General features: G+C 43.5%; 3 protein-coding genes across 7 annotated transcripts in view; 2 read left to right on the top strand and 1 right to left on the bottom strand.

Annotated features, from left to right (window-relative positions):
• The window catches only part of LOC123517518 (glutamic acid-rich protein-like), an 8,359-nt gene extending 6,758 nt beyond the window's left edge, over window positions 1-1,601 (top strand). Inside the window, exons 5-6 of one of the 2 annotated variants that reach the window (XM_045277663.1) lie at window positions 47-688; window positions 1,538-1,601. In XM_045277663.1, coding sequence (XP_045133598.1) covers window positions 47-688; window position 1,538 — 643 coding nt within the window. In that variant the 3' untranslated portion in view covers window positions 1,539-1,601. Of the gene's footprint in view, window positions 1-46; window positions 1,517-1,537 lie in introns of those variants that run through there. The other variant, XM_045277655.1, reaches the window with a different exon arrangement.
• A 7,749-nt stretch (window positions 1,602-9,350) lies between these two features.
• LOC123517501 (NADH dehydrogenase [ubiquinone] 1 alpha subcomplex assembly factor 4-like) lies at window positions 9,351-13,355 on the bottom strand. 3 transcript variants are annotated; one of them, XR_006678484.1, is made up of 7 exons: window positions 13,199-13,355; window positions 12,307-12,466; window positions 11,791-11,885; window positions 11,396-11,485; window positions 10,457-10,583; window positions 9,603-9,859; window positions 9,351-9,522 (listed from the first exon to the last, which is right to left on the bottom strand). XR_006678484.1 is itself a non-coding variant. In XM_045277634.1 (6 exons), exons 2-6 carry the CDS (start codon window positions 12,461-12,463, stop codon window positions 9,684-9,686), a joined length of 645 nt encoding a protein of 214 aa, XP_045133569.1. In that variant the 5' UTR covers window positions 12,464-12,466; window positions 13,199-13,355; the 3' UTR covers window positions 9,549-9,683. The 3 variants fall into 3 exon arrangements, 2 of the variants coding, with proteins under 2 accessions (XP_045133569.1, XP_045133577.1); XM_045277634.1 differs by lacking the exon at window positions 9,351-9,522 and having other exon boundaries at window positions 9,549-9,859; XM_045277642.1 differs by lacking the exon at window positions 9,351-9,522 and having other exon boundaries at window positions 9,549-9,859; window positions 13,168-13,323.
• A 456-nt stretch (window positions 13,356-13,811) lies between these two features.
• Window positions 13,812-17,500, top strand: part of LOC123517494 (islet cell autoantigen 1-like) — a 4,332-nt gene continuing 643 nt past the window's right edge. Inside the window, exons 1-3 of one of the 2 annotated variants that reach the window (XM_045277611.1) lie at window positions 13,812-13,957; window positions 15,279-15,611; window positions 15,817-17,500. The exon at window positions 15,817-17,500 is cut by the window's right edge and continues 643 nt beyond it. In XM_045277611.1, the coding sequence (XP_045133546.1) occupies window positions 15,381-15,611; window positions 15,817-17,217 (1,632 nt within the window). In that variant the 5' untranslated portion in view covers window positions 13,812-13,957; window positions 15,279-15,380 and the 3' untranslated portion in view covers window positions 17,218-17,500. The other variant, XM_045277621.1, reaches the window with a different exon arrangement.

Here is a 17,500-nt window from a genome sequence, read left to right as displayed (position 1 = left end):
TGGTGTCTGCCTTCCGACCACCTCACTTACAGCTTCCACCCTACAGGAACCTCATCGATGCCCTGGGGATGATGGCCGGAGGAGTGGGCAGCCCTGTGTCCCTTGGCCCAGCCCTCAGCCCCACCCTAGACCCCCCCGCCAGGGCGCAGGACGGTGCATACCACGATGCTCTGTTCTTCTCGAGCTTCAGCGACGAGGAACACAACAATATGTCAGGATCGGAGGGAGGACTGGAGGAGGAGGAGGAGGAAGAAGAGGAAGAAGAGGAGGAGGAGGAGGAGAGCAATGGGAATATTACTCTTGAGGAATTGCTGTACCGACATCAGGATTCGCTGGAGTTGGAGGAGGAGGTGGAGGAGCAGGAGGAGCCGGAGCAGGAGGAGGAGGTGGAGGAGGAGGTGGAGATGCCCTGGATGCCACAGTGCCTTGGTGGAGAAGTGCCAAGTGACAATGAGGGGGACCTACAGCTCGACCTTGACTTGGAGATCCCGGAGGAGGAGGAGGAGGAGGAAGAGGATGAGGTGGAGGTAGAGGACAATGAACGTGAAGAAGAGCAGGAGGAGGAGGAAGAGGAAGAGGAGGAGGACAGGTGGCACTCTGCTAGCGATGACATCACTTCGTCTCCCTGGCTGGATGAAGACTATAGTATGGATGACGACACACCAGACACCCCTGATTTCCTCGACTGGTTTGTGACTTTCTAGTGCCCCCCCCCTCTGTCCCCTGCCCTCCATGCACCTCCTCCTCTCACCTCTCACCTCCTCTCTCTTTCCCTCTCCTCTTTCATTAAGTGAGAAAAGATAGACTGTTTTCTCGCTTTCTTACTCTCTCTCACCACCTCTCCTCCTCTTCTCTCTTCTCTCTTCTCTCTTCCCTCTCCTCTCTTCTCTCATTAAGTAGGAAAATATTGTTCTCTCGCTTTTCTTACTCTCTCTTCTCTTCTCTCCTCCTCTCCTCTCTTCTCTTCTCTTCTGTCTCTTTTTCCTCCTCTCGTCTTTCATTAAGTGGGGAAAGATGACCGTTTTTCTGTCTCTCATCTTCTTTTTCTTCTCTTCAGTTCTCCTCATTGTTCTCCTTTTCTCTCTTCTGTTTTTATCTTCTGTCCTCCTCTTCTGTTTTATTGTCTGTCCTCCTCTTCTCTCTCTTTAATTCTACTCATTGTCTTCCTTTTCTTTCTCCTCCTCTTTTGCCTTCCTCTTCCCTTTTATCATCTCTTCTCCTCTCTCTCTCTCTTTCTCTTATCTCTCTTTATTTCCTCCTCTTCCTCTTCCTTTTTATCATCTTTTCTCCCTCCCTCTCTCTTATCTCTCCTTATTTCCTCTTCTTCCTCTTCCCTTTTATCATTTCTCCTCCTCTCTCCTCTCTTTCTCTCTATCTCCTTATCTCCTCCACACCACCACAGTGTCTCATATATGAAGCATTCCCTGACCCCCCAATTATCACCCACCCCCCTATAAATAGTATGAGACATTGATATACAAAGAAAGGAAAGAGAAAATATACTAACACTAATTTATCTCTCTCTCTTTCTCTGCAGACTCACACACACACACACACACACACACACACACGTAGAGTTTACTGCAGCACACAAATGGAGAGAGAGAGAGAGAGAGAGAGAGAGAGAGAGAGAAGGGTCCAGCTGTCCATTAGTTCATAAGTAAAGAAAAACAGAAGTGTCAACAACAGAAGGAGAAAAAGAAAATGAAAAAAATGATCTTGTTTTTATGTGATGGAGAAGCAAAAGTGTGTGTATAAAGAAAGAAAGAAAATGAATTATCTTGGGTTAGTTAATAGTAAAATGTCTTAGAAAATGAAAAAAAACAAAGAAAAGAAGAAAATTAATCTTGTGTAAGTAGAAAAAAGAGAAATGAAAAAAAAACAGGGTTGGCTGATTTACATCTTGATTTAAATTATGATTTTAATTAGTTGATTTTTTTTAAACGAGTGATTTAAATTGATTTCTGTATTATGCTTTGGAAAGTGAAGTGGTATGAATAAAATTAAGACACGGGGTTTTATAATCAAATTTTATTATTGTATTAAAAAGTTACAGAAATGATGAAGATAATTTTTTATTTTTGTAGCACATGCAAGTATAGAAGTGACAAAAAAAAAAAAAAAAAATGATGTACCTTGCAAATTTGCTAAGAGAAATGATTTTGTAGTTGAATATATCAGAACAAAAAAGTAAAGATGAGTATTTCCATCAGCAAACACAGTAGTTTGCAGCTCAATGTATCAAAACTAACAGAGACGATATTCTCCAGTAAATCCATCAAGTCTGTCACTAATCACTATTTACATCCGATCTCATTGGGCTTAAAAGGAAGACCAGTGTGGCTGCCTTCTCACCACCACTGTATACCTCAGAACACCAGTGTGGCTGCCTTCCACCACTGTGCACCTCAGAACGTGTGTGTACATGCAGGTCCGAAGTCACTTGGCGGTGAGTGTACAGTGCTACAGGCTACATGCAGGCTTGTACCGTTCCTTGTACACTTGTGGGAAGGCTATATCACTAACACAGCTCCTTATCGTTTCCCTTTGCATTTCATCATTTCACATTATATCATTGTATTTTATAACTTGATGCAACTTTTTCTATCTTTTTTTTGTGAGTGATATGCTAAAAATGTCCTTTAGCAATCTGATATTCCACAACATTGAAAATCTAAAAAAAAAAAAAATCAATTTAAATCAAATAAATCTGATTTAAATAAAAGAAAAAATCGCCAGCCCTGGAAAAAATATGTATAAAATATCTTGTTTTAGTTCAGACTAAAAAGAAAAAAAAAAAAAAAAAAAAGAAAAAGAAAAAATGTGTTCATGAAAAGGGAGACCAACTTTCCTGACATTTTCCTGTAAGACTGAGAAGGAAAGAAACAAAGAGAAGGAAGAGAAGATGAAGAGAAGAGAGAAAGAAATGGTGAAAGGAAGACTACTGGCAATATAATGGTGAAAGAAAGGTTGTTAATGAGCTGTATAATGGTGAAGGAAGGCTACTAATAGTGTAATGGTGAATAGGAAGACCGTTGGCAATATAATGGTGAAAGAAAGATTATTTATGGGTTGTGTAATGGTGAAGGAAGGAAAGCTTTTAATGGAATAGTGAAAGAAGACTACTAGTGATATAATGGTGAATGGAAACCTGTTAATAGCAAATGTAATGGTGAAAAGAGACTGATGGTGATATAGTGAAAAGAACAGTTAATGGTTGATGTAATGGTCTAATGGTAAATGGAAAGCTACTAATGGTCTATTCGTAAACAGTATTAATGAAGAAAGTGGTCCATTTTTAGCACACAGACAATGCTATACTAGTGAAACAATGGTGCAGTTATAAGGAGCATTTTACCATCCCCTTCCTTCCCCTCCCTCTTCCTCACCCCTTGAGAAACGTGGGGAATTAATGTGCTAAGCTGAGTGTCCCCTCGTTCAGCTCGGCGGTGAAACAGACAAGGCCGAGACTGTTTAGTGTTTAGTGTATAAGACAAGCAAACAAACGCAAAACAAATTAATCAAAGACACAACGCTTCCGAGCACAAGGGTGGGTTGGAGTGGCAATCCTACCACAGCCCTGCCCCTGCCACAGCCACAGCCACAGCCACAGCCACAGCCACAGCCATACCCCCTGCCACAGCCCTGCACAGCGACACAGAGGAGGATCAAAATGTGCAAGGGTTTCAATTCAATTCTGTGGATCATTGCAAGCATCACCAAGTTCACTCAGCACAAAGGAACAAGAAGAAAGGAAAAGAAGTATTTTGGTGCAAGACTGAGTGAGTGAGTGAGTTCAGATTGGCACAAAATTATAAGAGGAAAGGAAAAAATATTATAGATCAGCTTAGTTATTTGTGAGAGAGAGAGAGAGTGAGAGTGAGTTCCAATGAGCACAAAGCAACAAAGAAGAACACAAAGGAAGAGTGACTAACACCCAACACAAGTGACGCGACAAGACACGCAAGAACCAACAAATCAAAAAAAACAATAACAAACAAATAAACAAACCCAGATAACGACTTAAACCAAAACATAACTAAAAGAAAAAAAAAAAAAAAAAACGGAAAAAAAAAAAAAAAAAAAAAGCCAATCTCCGTCTGTTGTCTTTGTCCCTGGGTTAAGCCACATGTACTCCCCTAAGCCACTTCACACTCCCCTCACCCTGCACTGTGGTGAGGGGAGAAGAGGGGAAACAAGCTCAGTCCTTCAGATTTGTCCTGTATTACTCTGGCTGTGAATGTAGACTAGTAGTAGATAGAGAGAGAGAGAGAGAGAGAGAGAGAGAGAGAGAGAGAGAGAGAGAGAGAGAGAGAGAGAGGGTATTAATTGTACAGCTATGAACTAATATCCTCTCATTTCCCCTCACCACACTCACCAATCACCTCACAAGCACCAAGTTACAGTGAGGTGGTGGTGTGTGTGTGTGTGTGTGTGTGTGTGTGTGTGTGTGTGTGTGTGTGTGTGTGTGCGAATGGATGTTTTTGTGTTCCGATTGAATTATCCGTGCGAGGAAGTGGGCAACCTTTTTATTTTTCGCTGAATTTTAAACCGCTCTTTTTGATCTTCAGAACTGGCAATCGAGGGAACTTTTTTATTTTTTTAAAATTTATTTATTCAATTTTCATATTATTATTATTATTTTTATTTTCTTTCTTGGGCAGCGTCCCTTGCGTTACAAAAGAGGGTGGTGGTCGGATAAGGATAGGGAGTGTAGAGGGGTATAGGATAGATGGATGAAGAGGGATAGAAGGATAGACAAGAACAGCTGATCAGGATATGGGAGGCAAAGATTATATGCTAAAAATAATTAAAGAAAAAAGAGAAAGGTGTGGATAAGGATTCATGTATGTGTAGAAGGGTATAGGAAAGATGGATAAAGAGGGATAGGATGGATAAGAACAGCTGATTAGGATATGGAAGCTAAAAGTAATTAGAGAAATAAAAAAAAAAAAAAAGTGGATAAGGATGGGGGCAGTGTAGAGGGGTATAGGATAGATAGATAAAGAGGGATAGAAGATAGACAAGAATAGCTGATAAGATAATGAGAGGTGAAGATTATAATAGTAATTAATTAAAGTTTTTATCAACCCTGCTGTGCCAATGCGAGTCTTCGAGATAAGGATGCATTGAGAATATACTTAGCGGTACTTATCAAATTATATGGAGTTCCTTTTGCCATAGAAACTAGAGGGTGAATGATGGGGAAATATGAGGCATTGATGAGTAAAGCTGCATTCTAACTAGGAGTGAGAAAGTAGGCAAGAGTGACGGAGGTGTGAATTTAAGTGACGATATTAAGTGGTTTATAAAGTTTGTCATTCTTCTCGTCTCTCGGACATTTAAATCTGCAGCGCGAATTAGAGTAAAGCCATATTCACACTGGGGGAGCAGGAAAGTAGGCAAGAGTGACAGAATGCAGATTAATGTAAGTGAAGGTATTAAAAGCGATTTGTATAAAGTTTTTCTCAATCTAGCCATCTGTCGCCTCCAGTGTTGACATTTTAAAGCGATTTGTTCAGAAAGTAGGCAAGAGTTCCAGCCGAGATGAATTAAAAGCAAACTGTATAAAGGCTTCTTCATTCTCGCCTTCTCTGTCGCTTCCAGTGTCGATATTAGCCGAGCATTACTGAACGAAAACAGTGCAATTTTAGATAAGACAAATGAACAAGAGTAGGGAAAAAAAAATGATATTAAAACATTTAGATAACACAAATAAGTGAAAAAAATGATATTATGAAAGATATTGTAATGGAGGACAGTTGCCATGATGAGATATAATGGGGAACAGTTTATACTAAGTTAAACATAGTAATAGTGGAAAGATATTACAATAGAAGTGACTGGAGTTGTATGGGGGGTGTAAATTCCAGATATTACTGCCACAACCCAGACTGTGATGTATGGTAATGGTGGAGAGGGGGAGGAGAGAGGGTAGAGGAGGGATATGGTGACAAGAGGGAAGGAGGGAGAGGAGAGATGTGGTAGAAAAAGGGAGAGAAGAGGTGAAGTGAGAGAGAGAGGGAAGGAGAGGAGGTGGTAGAGGGAGGAAAGAGAGAGTGTAGAAGAGGGAATAAGAGAGAGAGAGAGAGAGAGAGAGAGAGTAATAGTGTTAGAGCCAGTCCTACAATGGTGTGTTTATGGAAGCTTTTCTCTTTAATTTTTGTATTGAGTAAGTCAGATATATAGAGAGAACAAAGACAATATACCTGTACAAAGTGTTAGTGAGCCAGACAGACAGACAATCAGACAGACAGACAACCAGACAGACAGACAGACAGACAGACAGACAACCAGACAGACAGACAGACAGCCAGTGAGATAGTGAGGCAGTGGCAGTGGTAATCAGGAAGGAGAATGACAGTGTTGTGAATGTTTGTATCAGCGAGTGACCAATCTTGTGTTGTGAAGTGTTGCCTTTCTCTGCCGTGTATTCTCAAACCCTTATGTTCTTCACCTACGCTCTTTGAAAAGGGATTTATTTAAGTTTACACAAGTTTTTTTAATGTGTTTTTACGGTTGTAGAGGCAGAGTGATAAGATTTCTACACTCATCTGCAGAAACACTCTTGAAAACCCCGCTAATCATCTGTGGCCTCGGAAAATAGTCAAGGTTTGAGAGTACAGAGCTCTGCGTGGACAAAGGGAAGTTGTTGTATCTCCGCACAAGCGACAAATGAAGTGTTGTGAATTTATTACCATGTCACATTGAGCCAACGTTGTGAATTGTTGTGGTTTGTCCTGTACCATTCACCAGCTTCTATTATTATTATTATTATTGTTAGTGTTGTTGTTATTTATTTATTTTTTAGGTATGGGTTAAAGAGTCGCCAACATGATCTCTTAATTGTCAGATGAATATTTCAGAGTATTTATTTATTTATTTATATATATATTTTTTTTTTATGCAGTTGAACAAAAATTATCTCTTGAAAAATGCGACCATAGAGAAAAAAAAAAAAATCGCTGGTGTCTATTTTATTTTTTTCCATTTTTTTTTTTTTCATTATTATTTTTTTTTTTTTTTTTTTTTTTTTTTTTTGATAACAGAAAATAGTCTCTTGGAAAACATGACTATAGGAAAACTTACTGGTGTGTCTGTGTTTTTTTGTTTTTTTTAAGGATGACTCAACAGAAAACGATCTCTTGAAAAAAAACGCGACCATAGAAAATAAGATCTGCTGATGTTTGCATTTTATTATTATTATTTATCTATTTTTTTGGGTGGGGGGGGATAAGTCCAGAGAAAATGACAATAGGAAAACTTACTGGTTTTTTTTTTTTTTTTTTTTTTTTTCTTCTAGGATAACAAAAACTCTCTTAAAAAACATGACAATATGAAAATTTAGTGGTGTGTCTGTGTGTGTTTTTTTAGGATGACAGAAAATGATCTCTTGAAAAACGTGACCACAGAAAGACTGACTGGTGTGTCTGTGTACATTCCGAAGTCGCAATGTTACTCCTGTCAAATCCAGAAAGTGTATTTGTGATTAAAAACACAATCCTTGCCGTGCTTTTTTTCAATGTACATAAGGGTGAGCAGCCCTTAGAATGTGCCTTAATGCTTCACACGAAAGGATACAGTTCCTCTCCTGTCATCCTACATGTACCACTGACAGCTTCCCTTGGTCCAGCTGCTGTTTTAGTTTAGTTTTGTAAATCTTGACACAATATACCCGGCCATGTTAAGTGTTTCTCTCCGGAGCTTTTCACTAACCCTGCTGCTTCTGTACCACTGTTGCAGGAGTACTCGTATTCAGAAACGCCCTCCCCTCTCACTACACAGTTTTCCAAGGGCACAGAGACGACTAGACAGGTTTTCAAGACAGTTTCTCCTTTTAATTAACTAGAAATCTTGCAAATCTACCATCAGAACCATAAAAATACTCTTAAAAATGTGAGAATCTTCACCTGGAGCCTTTGGAAAGCAGTGATGGAAAGATCAAAGTGTTTCAGAATACAGGTCTTAGTCTTGTTAACCCCTTCAGTAGCATGACGTGTTTCCATATTCCTTCTGGTGACTATTTGGTGATTTTATACAGCTTCAGAAACTCATGGGGGGATTAAAATAGTGAAGACTGTGGCCATTAATCTTCTGACCTCCATAGATCCTTCCTAATGCTAATAAAATGGTCTAATCAATTAAACTCACAGTAAAAATGTGTCCAAGTACTGAAGGGGTTAAAAGGGTTCTCCTGATGCTGGGGTGTGTGTGTGTGTGTGTGTGTGTGTGTGTGTGTGTGTGTGTATGTATGTGTGTCTCCTTCTACTTCTTCCTCTGTTAAAAGTTTTTCTCTCTGCACCAAAACCAGTGTTTTGTCACCATCTTCACCATCCACTGCACCATCACAACATCCATCATCATCACCACCACCAAATATGTCTCCAGTACTCACATGTACATCACCACCATTATCATCACCATTTACATTCTGGTACATTGCCATACTACAGTGAAAGTCACCCATTCTGTGCATCACCACTACTAAAGTCACCACAGCCTCACCCATCACCACTTACCCATCATTACTACAGCTTCACTCATCACCACTCACCATCACCACCACTACTACTACCTTCCTCTCACCATCACCACTACACATCTCTTCCCACACAATGAGAGAGAGAGAGAGAGAGAGAGAGAGAGAGAGAGAGAGAGAGAGAGAGAGAGAGAGAGAGAGAGTGGGGGGGGTTCAAAAGACATGCTGAAGTTATGTAAAAAGGATTATATACATTACCAATAGTACATTTTTCTTTTTGTTACATATGTACAAGAGTTTACTAGTAATTAACAAGTGTAATAAATAAATGAATAAATAAAAAAATATATATATTCTCTGGCTCATTTGAGTTAAGATGACCATTAGTTAATTATTATTATTATTATTATTTATTTTTCATCACTATTACTTTCAAAATTATATAGAAACAATGGAATTACATATTTTTTAGTTACTTTTTTGTTGTGGCTTAGAAAAAATAAATAAATAAATAATTAAAAACTTAGATGCCAGTTCCCTATACCGTCATCTACCATAAAAAAAAAAAAAAAAAAAAAAAAAAAAAAGGCCTGACTTAGATGCCAGTTCCCCTACAGTGTTCTTTCTGTCTACGTCAACAACTACCAACAACCACACACTACTGGTCACTAGTGGGTACCAACACCACAAATGCAGCCCCTCAATACATCACCAATGGGCTTGTGAGTGGTGTTACATGGAGCACCACCACAACACCACAACACAACACCACCAGACACTCACTCAGCCTGGAGGAGGAAAGAGGAAATGCAGAAAAGAATGAGAGAGAAAACGGGGGAGAGGGTGGAAAAGGAAAATAGAGAATAGAATGAGAGGAGAGAAAAAGTGATAAAAGAATAAAATAAAAAGAAAATACAGAATAGAATGAAAGGAGAGAGAAACAGGATAATAGAATAGATAAAACACAAGAAGAAAATACAGAATAGAATGAGACAAGAGATAAAGGTGATAAAAGAATAGAATAACTCAACACATGGAAGAATAAGAGAGAGAGAGAGAGAGAGAGAGAGAGAGAGAGAGAGAGAGAGAGAGAGAGAGAGAGAGAGAGAGAGAGAGAGAGAGAGAGAGAGAGAGAGAGAGAGAGAGAAACACACTACCCCATCACATCCCACATCACACATCCCAGGCTAAACTCCCTCCATCATCAGCTCTTCTTCTTGTTTCCCTTGGAGTCCTGGTCAGCTTCCCCCTCCGGTAGCTGCCTGACGGAGTGGTGGGGGGCGGTCAGGGGGGTGCGGGAGAGGGAGTCGGACGCCAGCTTTGCCTTGGGGTTCGGCGGCACAACCAGGATGAAGGTTTGGAAGTGTTTCAGCATCTGTTCTGTTTGGGGGTGGAGGGAGGGGGGAAAGGGTGAGGTGGTGGTGGTGGTGGTGAGTTAATTCAGTCATATTTGGGTCATGAATGTTGAACTCCGACTATTACAGGAAAAATACTCAAATTAAATAAATAAATAAATAAATGAATGAATAAAATAAATACAAAAAGCAAAATTATACAGGAAGACAGACAGACAGATAGACAGACAGACAAGGAAGTAAGAGGGAATATAGAAAATTACGAGGAGGAGGAGGAGGAGGAAGATAAGAAGGAGGAGAAGGTGGAAGATTTGAAGAAGCAGGAGGAGGAAGAAAAGAGAAAAGATAATGAAAGATTAGTAGAAGAAGAAGATGATGAAGAAGAAGAAGAAAAGACAAAAAAAAAAGAAAAAAGGAAGACAAGACAAAACTAAGATGAAAGAGTAACAAAGTAATGATTTCAAACATTTTATTAATCTATTTACTCACCTTTTTTTTAATATAAGAGAGAACTAACAAGAACAAAAAAAAAATAAAATAAATAAATAAATAAATAAACCAGAAAAAAAAGAAGAAAAAAGAAGACAAATAAGGCCTACTGGAATTGAAGTCACCAATTTACCAGTGAGTTCGATGCTAAGCTTGTGTTCGATGGCCAACCGTCTTGCCGTCCACAGCACCGGATCCTCCTGGTGACGGCTGATGGCCTCCACCGCCCTTCGCAGTGTCACCTTCCCGTACGGCACTGACTGGGAGGAAGGAAAGAGGGGTGAGAGGGTGCTGGGGGCTGGGGAGAGGGGAAGAGTGAGTGGAGTGCCAGGAGGGGAGATATTGGCCAGAGAAAGAGAGGAGGAAGGAGAGATAGTGGAGGAGAGGTGGGGAGATAATGAGGGAGGAGGGTAGATGATGAAGAGGAGGGAAGGAAGATGAGAGAGGAGAAGGAGGGGAAGAGGAGGGAGGGAAGGTGATAAAGAGAGGACAGAAGGGAAGATAAAAAAGAGAAGAGGATGGAAGGAAGATAATGAAGTAAGAAGAGGAGGAAGAGAAGATAATGAAGAGAGAAGAGGAGGGAAGGCAAAAATACTGAAGAGAGAAGGAAGATAATGAAGTAGGATGAGGAGGAAAAGAAGATAATGAAGAGAGAAGATAAAAAGAAAGAAGAGAAGATACTGATGAAAGAGGAGGGAGGAGAGACTGGTAAGAGGAGAGAGAAGGAAGAAAAGACAAAAAAAAGAGAAGAGGAGGGAGGAAAAATAATGAAGAGAGAAGAGGGAGAAAAAAATACTGGAGAAAAAGAAGGAGATAATGAAGAGAGAAGAAGAAGAAGGAGAGAAAATAATGAAGACAGAAGAGGAGGAAGAGAAAAGATAATAAGGAAAGGAGAAAGTTTAATCACATACTGACCTGACCACACCCACCCCCACCTCACCTCACCCCTCTCACCCCTATCCCCCAACACTCACCCCACCCTCTCACTTCTCCACACCCACTACTAAATCCACCTTCTTCACATTCCTAACTCCACCTTCTCCACATTCCTAACTCCACCTCCACCACATACCTTGGGCTCAATAAATCCAAACTCTGGGTCCATGGTGACAGATCGGTCCATGGGCAGCGGCCGGTCCGGGTTGACGGGATTAACTGGTACCTGTGTGGGTGAGAGAGAGTGAGAGGGTGAGAGTGAAGGGGTGTGTCTAGTGTGAAGGAGAGGGAGAGGAAGAGGGAGTAAGAGAGTGTGTGTGTCTTTTCTTTCTCTTTTCTCTCTTTTTCTCTCTCATTCTTCATTCTTCTCTCTCTCTCTCTCTCATTCTTCATTCTTCTCTCTCTCTCTCTCTCATTCTTCATTCTTGTCTCTCTTTCATTCCTCATTCTCTGTCCCTCTCTCTCCCTTCCTCTCCCTCTCTTTCATCTCATCTCATCTCATCTCTCTCTCTCTCTCTCTCTCTCTCTCACGGTGACATCCTGGGAGGTCACGTAGACACTCTTGAGACGCTGGTGAAGGTCGGTGTCCTTCTCTCTCAGACTGCTCTTCACCTCCTCCGGCTGATCTGCGGGGAGATCAGGTCAAGAAAGGTCAAGGGAGGTCAAGGCAAGTCAAGAAAGGTCAAGAAAGATCAAGGCAAGTCAAGGAAGGTCAAGAAAGGTCAAGGCAGGTCATGTCAGTCCTAACCTAACCAAACAACATCGCCAATACCCCAGAAAACACCTCAAACACCCCACCCAACACACCCCAACACCCACCAAACACCACCCCAACACACCCCAACACCACCACAACACACCCCCAACATCCCACCAAACACCACCACAACGCACCCCAACACCCACCAAACACCCCAACACCACCACAACACACCCCCAACATCCCACCAAACACCACCACAACACACCACACCACCACCAACACATCCCAACACATCACCAAACACCCCAACACCCCCAAAACACCCGGACAATCCCCCTCCTCACCCCTGACAGCCTCCTCGAAGAGTGCCGCAGTGGTCTGGTGTCTTGGTGCTGTTGGTCGCTTCTCCTTCTTGAGCTCCCTGGTCACCCGCTGTTCCAGGTTAAACTCTCGCAGCGGCCTGGTCACCTTGTACCCAAGGGAAGATGCCACCTTGCCCATACTCTGTGGGGGAGAGGGGGAGTGTTATGGGGTGGTGTTAGGAGGAGGAGGAGGAGGAGGAGGAGCAGGAGGAGGAGGAGGAGGAAGGGTAACAAAAGAAGAAGTAGAAAATGAAAAAAAAAAAAAGATGAAAATGTTCTCTCTCTTTCTTTCTTTCACTCTCTCCCTCTCTCTCTCTCTCTCTCTCTCTCTCTGAATCAATAAACGAATAAAGAAAAGAAATTAATCAAAACTACTTTCTCTATTCTGGGGAAGAGAGAGAGAGAGAGAGAGAGAGAGAGAGAAAAAGGGAAGAATTGAAAAAATGTTGCTTAGAAAAAAGTAAGGAAGGAGGAGGAGGAGGAAGTGTCACCCATTCACCAATTTCTTCATCCCAGTCACCCATTTTCTTCACCCAGTCACCCATTCACATATTACCTTCACCCAGTCACTCATTCTTTCATTTCCTTCACCCATTTCCTACAGCCACTCATCCATTCACCCAGTCACCAGCTCACCGATTTCCCTCATCCAGCCAACCATTCACCCATTCACCCAGTTACCCATTCATCCAGCCATCCATTCACCCAGTCAGCCCGTTACCCACTCACCCATTTCCCTCACCGATTCACCCTTTTCTTTCACCCAGTTACCCATTCACCCATTTCCTTCACCCATTCCTCCAGTCAACCGGCACTCACCTGTCACTCGGCACATGTACTCACCCACACCTGTCAGGACGCCACACCTACACACCTGGTCTGGGCCGTGCTGGGGCAGGCCTCCCTCACCCTCACCCGCCACACACACAAGCAGTAGGCCTATGAAGAGCGGCTAATTTTTCCCTCACGGCCTATTACACACTTTCAGCATTTTGTATAACATCAACAGCAGCATGGCCAGTCTACTCCCAGGGACTGTTCTTATGTAATGCTGTTTTTCTCATTTATAAACTTAAATAAATGTAGTTACAGTACATAATAATAATGTCAGTATTTTTCTTTTTATTTTTTGAGACCTTTTTTTACCTATATTTCGTAATTTATTAAGGTTTGATGTTAAAATTATAATATCATACAATTTTAACATCAAACCTTTATAAATGACAAAATAAATAAATAAATAAATACAATCAACTTAATATTAATAAAAAAAGAAACAAACAAACAAAATAATGCATAAATAAATACCCCAAGGGAGCATAACGATAAAACACAAATTAAAACAGACAAATAAATAAAACAGATACAAAAAACACAAAAAAGTACAACGAAAAATATCAAAAACAAAAAATAAAACAAAAATTAAATAAAATCAGAAAACCCATATTGTTGATAGAAGGGATAGAGAGAGAGAGAGGGGGAGCGGGGAGAGGGGAGAGAGAGGAGAGGAGAGGGAGAGTATATTATCAACACCGTGAGAGAGTAGAGGTGACTTCCTGGCCCTAATTACCTCACCTGGCCTTCCGTTTCACCTGAGGCTCATTAAAGGGGTCAGGTGTGGTGATCAGCGGAGGTGAGGCGTGGTGATGCCCGTGTGGTGGTGACGGTGGTGGTGGTGGTGGTGACGTAGTGGTGTGGTGGGCGAATGCTGACAGGTGTTATGTGTGGCTGAGTACTGGTGGGTGGTGGGGCGGTGTGGCGTGGGTGTGGTGGTGACTGGTGACTTGAGATGATTGAGATGACTGGTGGTGATTTGGAATGATTGGTGATGACTTGGAATGATTGGTGATGACTTGAAATGACTGGTGGTGACTTGGAATGACTGGTGATGACTTGAAATGATTGGTGGTGACTTGAAATGACTGGTGGTGACTTGGAATGACTTGAAATGACTGTGGGAGTGGTGATGAGTGGGAATAACTGGTGATGTGGTGATGACTGGTGATGAGTGGTGTTGACTGGTGACTATGGGAGTGGTGATGAATGAGAATAACAGGTGTTTGGAGGCATTTGGTGATGGCTGGGGTGAGTGGTGATGAGTGGTGTTGACTAGTGACTGTGCATGTGGTGGTGACAGAGCATGCCTGGTGACAGCTGGTGGTGACTGGTGTTGACTTGGTGGTTGCATGGAAGGTGTGTCAATATTTATACTCTAAAATTTTGGTGATTCTCATTTTTATTTATTTTTTTTATATATATTTTTTTCTATTTATTTATTATTATTTTTTTTTTTTACAAATTGGCAACTCAGTAAGCCTTTTTTTTTTTTTTCATTTTTTTTTTCAATTTTTCTTTAATTTTCCTCAGTAAGTATTGTTCTATTTTCCTTTTCTGTTTTCCTGAGTTTTTTTCTTTTTTTTTCTTTTTTCCTCGTCTTTTTTTCAATTTTTTTTCTATTTTCTATTTTTTCTTAACCAGTAAATCTTCATTCTTTTTTTTATTTTCTTATTCTTTTTATTCTTTCTATTTTCTTTTCTATATTTTTTTTTTTAACCAGTAAATTTTTTCTTCTATTTTCTCTATTTTCCTTTTTTTCATAGTGCCTCTAGTAAGAAAAAAGGTCATGAGAGAGAGAGAGAGAGAGAGAGAGAGAGAGAGAGAGAGAGAGTGGAAACAGTGATATGCCACCAACACACACCTGACCTTCGAGTGTTTTTTTCTTTCTTTTTTTATTAAAGAGGGGAAAGCTGGCTAAGGGCAATATGAAATATATAAAAAAAGGGACTTAATAGCCAGTCCCCTGAAGGTCTACCCTCACCACACACTTACTCTCTCTATTTTTTCTCTCTTTTCTCTTTTCTTTTCTCTCTTTTTTCCAAAGTAGTAAGAAAACACAAGTAGATTTTAACACACCTGTCCCAGTGTCCCCCTTCACACACCTGCTCTCTTTACAGGTGTGTGCTGACCATGTGAGGAGCAGCAACACACACACTGACACACCCACACACCCGCCACAGCACCCAGCAGCAGCACAGCACCACAGCAGCACCGCCACCATGACGCAGCAACTTCACAGCTACTCCGGGCAGAACTATGACCGATGGGTGCAGCGGAACAGCAGCACCACCACGCTGGGCAAGGTGCAGAAGCAGTTTTGGTTCACTAAGAGCGCTGTGATCCGCCGCCTGGGCAAGAAGGAGGACGAGCATGTGGTTGCCTCCGACGCAGAGCTGGACGCCAAGATTGAGCTGTTCAGGGCCATCGAAGCCAGCACCAAGAATCTCCAGGTGTGTGTGTGTGTGTGTGTGTGTGTGTGTGTGTGTGTGTGTTTGTTTGGAAAGGGCCTCCTAACCTAACCTAACTTAACCTAACTTAGCTTTTTCTTATATAATTTAGTTTTAGTTCACAGTGTGTGTGTGTGTGTGTGTGTGTGTGTGTGTGTGTGTGTGTGTGTGTGTGTGTGTCCTGGCTGAGCCCCATGGTACCCTACAGGTGCTGCTGGCGGACTACCAGAACAAGATCTGCATCATGGCGCAGGAGGAGAACGCCCTGGGCCGCCTGCTGAAGGAGCAGGGCAAGGTGGACCGCACCCGGGCTGGCAAGGTGATGGCGGCGGCCGGCAAGAGCCTGAGCTACACGGCCCAGCAGCGCGTGGCCCTGAGGAACCCCCTGGTGCGGCTGTTCCAGGAGGTGGACACCTTCTACTCCAGGGCGGTGGAGGACACGGCAGCCACGGTGGTGGAAATGGAGAAGGTGCGGACGGAGTACCGCGGGGCACTCATGTGGATGAAGAACGTGTCGCAGGACTTCAACCCAGACCAACACAGCCAGCTGGAGAAGTTTCGGGAGGTGCAGGCCACAGTGAAGCTGAAGAAGGCAAAGTTTGACCGCATGAAGCTGAAGTCCCTGCAGAAGATTGACCTGCTGGCGGCCTCCCGCTGCAACATGTTCTCCCACGCCCTCATCGTCTACCAGAACGGCCTGGTGGCCTTCTCTGAGAAGGCCGCCCGCACTATGAACAACGTGGCCACCAGCTTCAAGGGCCACCAGCCCTACCAGTTCACTGTCATCAGGGAGCTGGCCGACCTGCCGCTGGACGACGACGCAGAGGCCGGCCGAGACGACGGGGAGGAGGCCCAGGCTGACGGGGAGGGGGAGGGGGAGAAGATGGACAATGATGAGAAGACCTTCTTTAACGCAGAGTACCACGACCAGCCCAGGAAGGCCAAGGACGGGGCCCCGGCCCCCGGTGGCAAGAAGGCCAAGGCCAGGAAGGCAGAGGCCAAGAAGACACCCTCGGACAGCCTGGTGAACCTGCTGGAGTACGACGGCAGTGGGGAGAGCGGCGGGGAGGGGATAGATGCCCCCTCTTCCCAGCTGGTGGACCTACTGGGGCCGGAGATGGAGCTGCCGCGCACAGAGTCTGAGACACAGCAACTGCTGCGGGAACTGTTTGAGAGCCCCGTGCGCCAGCCACTGCCGGTGTTTGGCAGCAGCGACGTGGCCGCCACTCCTTCCAAAACCACCGCCACCACCACCACCACCACCACCACCACCTCAGGGCTGCCCCAGGATCCCTCAGACCCCTTCTCCCTCCCCCTGGGCCCCCAGACACAGCCCGGCCAGCCGCCCCAGAACATGTTTCTTCCGTCTCAGCTCCTGGACTTTGGCCTGCAGGGGTGGCAGCCCCCCACCACACCCAACACTGCCACACAGGCCACCCCCAGCCCCTCTGGTGCTGCCCGGCCCACCACCACTGCCACCAGCAGCAGCAGCCTGAAGGAGGAGGTGCAGAAGCTGGACTGGTACAAGGTGTTCCAGGACATTGACCCCCTGGCGGACCCTGCCAATGCTCTCTTCAGCCCTGCGGCAGAGGAGGGCAAGCAGTGCTAGGCCTCCCATGCTGTCTCTGCTGCTGCTGCTGCTGCTGCCGCTGCCGCTGCCTCTGTCAGATCTTCCGGGCCGTGGAGGCCGCCACAGTTGAATTGACGCCTTAGTGCACAGACGCCCCCTGCACCCCACCCCACCCCGCCCAACACCCACCAGGGCCACCATGGCACTCACTGCCTGGCACCCCGTGTGTTGGTGTGAGTGCCAGCCAACTAACGGGCCAAACAGCTCTCCACACACACACACACACACACACACACACACACACACACACACACACACACAC

This window comes from Portunus trituberculatus, chromosome 6 (assembly GCF_017591435.1).
Source record: "Portunus trituberculatus isolate SZX2019 chromosome 6, ASM1759143v1, whole genome shotgun sequence".
Classification (NCBI taxonomy): Eukaryota; Metazoa; Arthropoda; class Malacostraca; order Decapoda; family Portunidae; genus Portunus; species Portunus trituberculatus.
The sequence above is the reverse complement of the archived record's forward strand: the minus strand, read 5'-3'. Positions and strand labels throughout refer to the sequence as shown.